General features: G+C 34.2%; 1 protein-coding gene across 1 annotated transcript; it reads left to right on the top strand.

Annotated features, from left to right (window-relative positions):
- Positions 1–256: 256 nt before the first annotated feature.
- On the top strand, positions 257–5,277 carry EMB2730 (Ribonuclease II/R family protein). The gene is made up of 14 exons (XM_079013646.1): positions 257–635; positions 1,548–1,707; positions 1,798–1,911; positions 1,998–2,075; positions 2,143–2,274; positions 2,390–2,611; positions 3,030–3,212; positions 3,299–3,361; positions 3,434–3,540; positions 3,608–3,757; positions 3,839–3,998; positions 4,061–4,456; positions 4,520–4,744; positions 4,836–5,277. The coding sequence occupies exons 1-14, from the start codon at positions 367–369 to the stop codon at positions 4,968–4,970; spliced, it is 2,394 nt and encodes a 797-aa protein (XP_078869772.1). The 5' UTR covers positions 257–366; the 3' UTR covers positions 4,971–5,277.
- The last annotated feature ends 2,088 nt before the right edge of the window (positions 5,278–7,365 follow it).

Genomic DNA, 7,365 nt, shown 5'->3' with positions numbered 1-7,365 from the left:
TCCTAAGCATTCAACTTGACAATTATATATAAATGAAAACTGATAACCATGCTTCGTATTAAATTATTATAAATTATGAAAGAATATATAATTACTACCCTTTAGATAAAAAATAAATTACGGTAAATGTATCTATAAAAATTGATAATGACGTTGAACACGCAAATAATCCAACCTCTAATATGATTATTTTATCTGCGACCCGGTCCGTCGTCGGGTTTATTTTCGGACGTTGCTGAAAGGTCCAACTCGCTCCTTCGGCTCTTTCCGGTTTGCCCCATACCCATTCAAGCTTTATCAACAAGACGAAAACCGGAACCAACACTCCAGGCTCTGCTCCTCGTTGTCAACCTTCCATGCTCAAACATGGTGGTCCGAACGGCGAATTCAATTTCACTTCTCATATCCTCCTCTTCGCCATCGCCCCTGCCATTGGTAGCGTTCCGATACCACCAAATTCGAGCTTTTCAGTATATGCAATTCTCTCGTTTTTCAATTTGTAAGCCGCTAGTGTTCGGGTGTCATAACATAAAAGGCGGTCGCAGTAGAAGCTATTCCGCCCAAAGTTTCGTAGATACCGTGCTTGAAGAGTTTGAAGCCTTACGCCGGCGGAGGACAGTTCGTGCCAGTAACAAGTACATCTCCTCTCTTATATCATTATGAATTTCAATTTGTCGTCAATTGAGTGTGTTTTGGTATGATGCATACCGAGTAGTCACATGTCTTGCAAATTGTTGCCATATATGCTTTACTTGCTTACTCCTCCTTTCCCCTATAATTGATGACATTTTCTTCTTCCTTCTCAAAACCTATAGGTTAGCTAAATCGTTTTGTGCTTTGATCCATAGCAGTGACTGTGCGCGGAGCATGAGCCATACCATGCCATTTTCCAAATGTACAGACAATGATAGTATTAAAGATAATAAGTATATATATATATATATATATATATATATATATATATATATATATATATATATATATATAAAAGGTATCATATCATTCACCAATCACAAATATATATTTCATCATCCACATCATTGAGCCATGAAAGAGTCATCTTCGAAAAATGTTTTTTTTTTTTTTTTCAATCTATCTTGCTGCCAAGGTACCAGATCAATTTTCATCCTTGTCGTCAAGTTAGAACTTGGAAGGCATCTTAACCATTTTCCACATCAAACCATCAGTAGCATTTTTGTTGCTAATGTCTAGATTAGCAATCCAGTCATATCAATTGTTAATATTATCTAAAACAAGTTGGTCAAGCATATGATTAATGTACCATGTCCACTATTGCGATGCAATTTACAAAATGCTGTAGTTAGATTAATGTATATAATTTGTGTGGCTTTGATAGGCATGGAGCAAACTTTTTTGGTCCATGTCCATGCCTTCAAGTCAAAATATCTACAAACTTCATTTGGCATGGTGATCATTTCTACCTTGTGATTTGTGAAATCCCTACATAGTCATCTGGGAGTTTACATTACTGAAATTGACTTGAATACATGTTGGTCTATCATGTGCATTATCCAATCACTTTTCAGATCAGTATTAACAAGCAGTAAAGAGCTTGTTGATGATAAATTGCGGAAGCAAGTACTGCAGAAAGGACTGCTGCTAGAGTTTAAGAAAGATTCTGAAAGGATATTGCTCGCAGTAACTCAGAAACCTGATGGAAGGAAGAACTGGATAGTCTCTGATCAGGTATGTCTAGAAACAGACAAACAGTTACTGCAACATGTTGAATATTAGGTGTTAAGAGTTAAGACTTGTTTTCTGGTTTATAACATGCAGAATGGTGTTACAACTTCCATTAAACCACAACAGATCACTTATATAGTTCCAGGTGTTGATAATTTCAGCACCACAGAGATATCAGACTTCAATCAGAGAGCTCAGAATAACTTGGTTGGATCTTGCTGAATTTGATACAAGTATACAACGACTATGATGTACGCCCCTATGTCTTATGGATATTATGTAATTTGTTGCAGGATCCTGCACTCCTTGAATTTGCATGGATTGAGCTTCTTGAAACAAACAAGTCGGTAACAGTTGAAGAATTGGCTGAGGTATGTGTGCTTAAATGTGATGTTTGACTTTTAAAGTCTATTCGTTGACCATTTCACATTCTTACAGATGATTTTTGGCAGTGCTGCACCTGTTGAGAGCTATTGTGCACATCTGTTGCTATCAAGAGATGAAATTTATTTCACTGTGCTTGACAGTAGAGGCTCTTATTCTGTTTATGGTCCTCGGACAACTGCTCAGGTATGCCTTCTGATCGATTCCCATTGTATATATATAATGATATTGTTATTTCTTCTGATGTCTGTTTAATTATATTGACTGATTGAAACTAAATATGATTGGGTAAAAAATGTAGGTAGAAGAAATTAGGCGTAGATTGGTTGCCAAGGAGGCAGCCGATAAGGAATTTGATGAGTTTCTAGAGTTACTAAAATCTGCAAAAGCAATGCCTCCACGTGGCAAACCTTCCAAATGTTCTTGGAAAGTTGATGAGAGAATTTGGCACAGAATCGAGTCTCTTGAGGCTTTTGCTATAGATGCTTGTAAAGATGATGGCCAAAGGAATATTGCGGGAATGGTAATTTTCTAGCATATTTTTATTTCATATCAGTGTTGTGTTAGTATTCAGTCACATCCCCTTAATGGGGTTAAAGACTCAAGGTATCACTTTCATGAATCATCTCATAGTGGGTTTAGTGTTTTAATCACCTAAACCCAACTACCTGCTTACCCATCTTTGAATGTCTTTAACTAATCGAAGAACACCATTTCAGACAACCAGCATCACACATACTCTACTTTTTCTCATTAAGGCATTGTACTTTTAGACTTTTAATTTAATTGAATCATTACATATCTCTCAGTACCTGTACACAAAATGACATAAAAATCCAACAACTTATTATACAGAATAATAAATTGTTAAAAGTTTGGGTGTTACATAGACAAAAAAAGGCAATGTTGAGTCTTGTGTTTTTTATGTTTACATCTATCAGATCCTGAAGGCAATGGGATTAGCAAAGACAGCTGCTGCAGCAGTAAATCTCCTCATACATATTGGATATTTCCCAGTACACGTTAATCTTGATCTCCTGAAATTCAGCATACGTACTGATTTTCCAGATAAGATATTGTCAGCTGCTGAAAAGCTTCTTCTAGAATCACCTGATCCAGACAAGGTGTACATTTGCTTCTTATTTCAAGCTATAATGTTGAACATCATGATCATGAATCTAAGATATTAACTGCTGCATGTTGATGGTAGGACGATAGGATAGATCTGACACATCTGAAAGTATACGCAATAGACGTGGACGAAGCAGATGAGGTTAAGATGCTTTCATCATTTTAATCTAATTAAAATCTACCACCAGTATCTGAAATGACAAAAAATTTACAGCTTGATGATGCACTGAGTGCAACAAAGTTACAAGATGGGCGTATCAAAGTCTGGATACATGTTGCTGATGCATCTAGCTTTGTTCAGCCAGGAAGCATGATCGACAGGTACATTTAATTGTCTACATAAAAAGGATTTAAACTCTAATGTTAGATATTGTTTGTTAAACTGTAGAGAAGCATTACAAAGAGGAACATCAGTTTTTTTACCAACTGCCACGTATCCGATGTTCCCTGAGAAACTCGCCATGGAAGGAATGAGCTTGAAACAAGGAACAAATTGCAGGGCTGTTTCTGTATCAGTTGTTTTGCATTCCGATGGCAGGTAATAAAACAATATGAATTTCAGTTCCTTTATATGTATATATTTTTGTGAGCTTACTACAATGTCAATACTTGATAACAGCATTGCAGAATACACAGTAAATAATTCAATTATTCGACCAACTTATATGTTAACATACGAGAGTGCATCCGAGCTTCTTCATTTAAATCTTGAAGAAGAGTTGGAACTCAGGACTCTTTCTGAAGCCGCAAGTCTACGTCTTCAATGGCGACGAGGACAGGTTGGTCATTTAAGTATAGTTTTATTTTTTTTATAATTATGAAAATTATAAACGATTAATAGGGTGCATTCGAGACGGGGTCATTGGAACCTAGAATAAAAGTGGAAAATCCAGATGATCCAGAACCATTGATTCGATTATATGTGGAAGACCAAACGGACCCCGCAATGAGGCTTGTTTCTGAGATGATGATACTGTGTGGGGAAGCTTTAGCCAGATTTGGTTCCTCTAACAAGATCCCTTTACCCTACAGAGGCCAGCCCCAATCAAATATCGACACGTCAGCATTTGATCATCTTCCGGAAGGCCCGGTCCGAAACTCTGCTATCATCAAAATCATGCGTGCTGCTGAAATGGATTACAGAAAGGCCATACGCCATGGGATTTTAGGGATCCCTGGTTATGTCCAGTTTACGTCTCCCATTCGTAGATATATGGACCTTCTTGCTCATTATCAGGTAAATAAAAAAACTAATTAAGGATATTTTTTGTGTCACTAATTTTTAAAAATGTGTTTGTAGGTGAAGGCGTTTCTGAGAGGCGATGGTATTCCGTTTACAGCTGGACAACTGGAAGGGATGGCTGCATCTGTGAACATGAATGCTAGAATAGCAAAGAAGTTGTTTGGTAGCAGCTTACGCTATTGGATTCTAGAGTATCTGAGGCAGCAACCCAAACAAAGAAAGTATCGCGCCTTGATCCTTAAATTTGTCAAAGATCGGAATGCAACTTTACTGCTTTTGGAGGTAAAGCAACCAAACATTTAATCAAGTATCATTGTTTGAATTCACAAATAATAATTTATTTGGTTGCATACTATTATTATGATTTATGCAGGTTGGGTTTCAGGCATCTACATGGGTGTCAATAGGGACACATGTTGGGGATGAGGTGGAGGTTAGAGTTGAAGAAGCTCATCCACGTGATGACATCATCATGTTAAAGGAAGTTGTGCAGCGAGCCACATCATGACAATATGAGATGAGATGGATCTTTTTACAACATAAGTATGCGATTTACTTAAGTCAATAACAACTTGTTCTTAAGCAAGTTGTTCTTGCAGTTTTGACTCCACACGTATAACAGTCCATAATAGAAATCTCAGGTTAAATGGCCAAAGCAAAGCCCAGGTATAATGTATATCTCACTTTATCAACTTGCATATTACATGATTGATGTATATTTATTTGTCTGTAGCCGTAGCATAATTTCTATATATGTTTTTGTTCATATAATAAAATCGGATTTAGTTTAACGACCAAGGTTTTGGTCTGTTAAATGGACGATTATTGTTTGTGGCTTTATTCAGTCTACTGAAGATACATCTTTTAGGAATACTCCAAGTCAGTATGACAAGTAACAAAAGCATTTCAAATTATGTGCACCTTCATCTCATTTTCATTAGGCTGCTATGTTTATGTGACTATGTCTATGTTGGTTTCAGCTGGTATTGTCATCTTTTTTTTTTTTTTTTTTTTTTTTTCTTTAATAATCTACCTAATAAATGAAAATGTTATTGCCACTTGTCATTCTCTCATTTAATTGGCCACATGTCATTTTGTCAAAATTTTGAAATATATTTATTTTCCACTTGTCAATTACTTCATTATTCATATTCATTTTCATTATATCATTAATTTAGTTTTCATAAATTAAACATACTATAATAACTATTAATTTCAAATTTGAAATTTGAAATTTCAATTTCAAATAAATTTACACTTTAAACCTTTGTATTTAACATTTTATTATAAAAACTCGTTTAGTACACGGGTCTAACAATTAAACATATAATTTTAATTAATTTATTTTTTACATGTTTTTTTTTCATAATTTTCACTTATTTCATATTTCAAATTCAAATTTTTTTTTCATTTAATCGCTCATATTTAACATTATGTTTTAATTAACCCGTATAATATACGGGTTTTACAACTAGTAATGTAACAAGTTCTTGTGTCTTTGAACAAATTTTGTAAAATATTATACATTGGTGTCAATTCTATTTTAACGGGGATTTATCTTTTTCATTTACGATTTTATATTAAAAAAAAGTTCATAATATTAACTACAAAATTAAAGAGGGATGAGGCACCTGGGCTCCTTTTTCGTTACCCATTCGTTCTGTCCAATATCTTAAGTTAGCGGATGGCACAAAGCTACGTAGATGGTAGAATTATAGCCATGTACGTCATAACTCATACGTCCTACATGTTGAATTTTTGCATAATTTTTTAATAACCAAACTATAAACTCTTACAAAAACACATCAATTAGTCGTTATATACTTCAATAAAACATGTACTTATCAAATAACTTCTATTTTATTTACATAAATAACAGGATATTAGGTTTAGGTCATAAATGGATTGACATGTTTAATTCAATAGATTGAAAATTTATATATAACCCAACAAATTAAGTAAATATTTTAAGAATTACAAACCTAACCCAACTTTTTTGGTAAATGGTACATGTTTCAATCTATTAAATAAATTTGTTGAACTTTGATTGATTTGTTTAAATTTTCAAAAAACCCCTAATTAATTTGAGAACTAAAAATCCAACCCAATTATTTTGGTAAATGGAACATGTTTGTTGTTTTTCGAATTCAACATATTAAATAAACATGTTGAAATTGGCTTGATTTGTAAAAATTGTTAAAAAACCCCTTAAAATCAAATAATCTTTCAAATAAAATAACAAAAAAACCCTAAAAACTGATATATATATATATATATATATATATATATATATATATATATATATATATATATATATAAAAATAATTATTGTGTGAGTGTATGCATAAATGTGGGTCAATCAAAATTAAATAATTAAATAAATAAATAAGGGTAATAAAGTAATTTTATAAATAACTTCTACAAATACTTCCTATAATTATGCTAGTTATTTTGACTTTGACCTAATTTCTTCTCATTCTTATATACGATCGTTCACTATCAAAAACCCTATTCCCCCATAAAAAACTTCCATCGACGACCACCCCCTCGGTTTACAACAACGCCTCACCACTTCCACCGATCCCCATCAACGATCTTCTTCGTACCCAAGATTATCATCGTCATCATTCATAATCCCGAACCTACAAATAAAAAAGGGGAAGAATGGTTGTTATTTTTGCACAATCGTTGAACCACACACCAGAGACCCATCATCATGCGTCCTCAATGGCGATCACAACACCGTCGATTGTTCAACCCTCTGATTGAGATTGGATCCTTCATTAAAGGTACCTTAATTTCGATATTCCTTTGATTTCTTCCTTCTTTCTAATCAAAAACCGCAACCACCACCACCGTAACGGTGGTGACAGCCACCTCCGACCACCGCTTCCATGATATAA

The sequence above is a fragment of the Lactuca serriola genome, chromosome 8, assembly GCF_051521515.1.
Source record: "Lactuca serriola cultivar US96UC23 chromosome 8, Lser_US96UC23_V15, whole genome shotgun sequence".
Lineage (NCBI taxonomy): Eukaryota > Viridiplantae > Streptophyta > Magnoliopsida > Asterales > Asteraceae > Lactuca > Lactuca serriola.
Note: the sequence above shows the minus strand (reverse complement) of the source record. Positions and strands in the feature narration are given on the sequence as shown.

Excerpts from the sequence above, each read along its gene's own strand:
- EMB2730 (XM_079013646.1), top strand. The coding sequence starts at position 367 with ATGGTGGTCCGAACGGCGAATTCAATTTCACTTCTCATATCCTCCTCT. Across the intron at positions 2,076-2,142 it reads CAGTTGAAGAATTGGCTGAG|ATGATTTTTGGCAGTGCTGC; the intron begins GTATGTGTGCTT and ends ACATTCTTACAG. Across the intron at positions 3,362-3,433 it reads ACGTGGACGAAGCAGATGAG|CTTGATGATGCACTGAGTGC; the intron begins GTTAAGATGCTT and ends AAAAATTTACAG.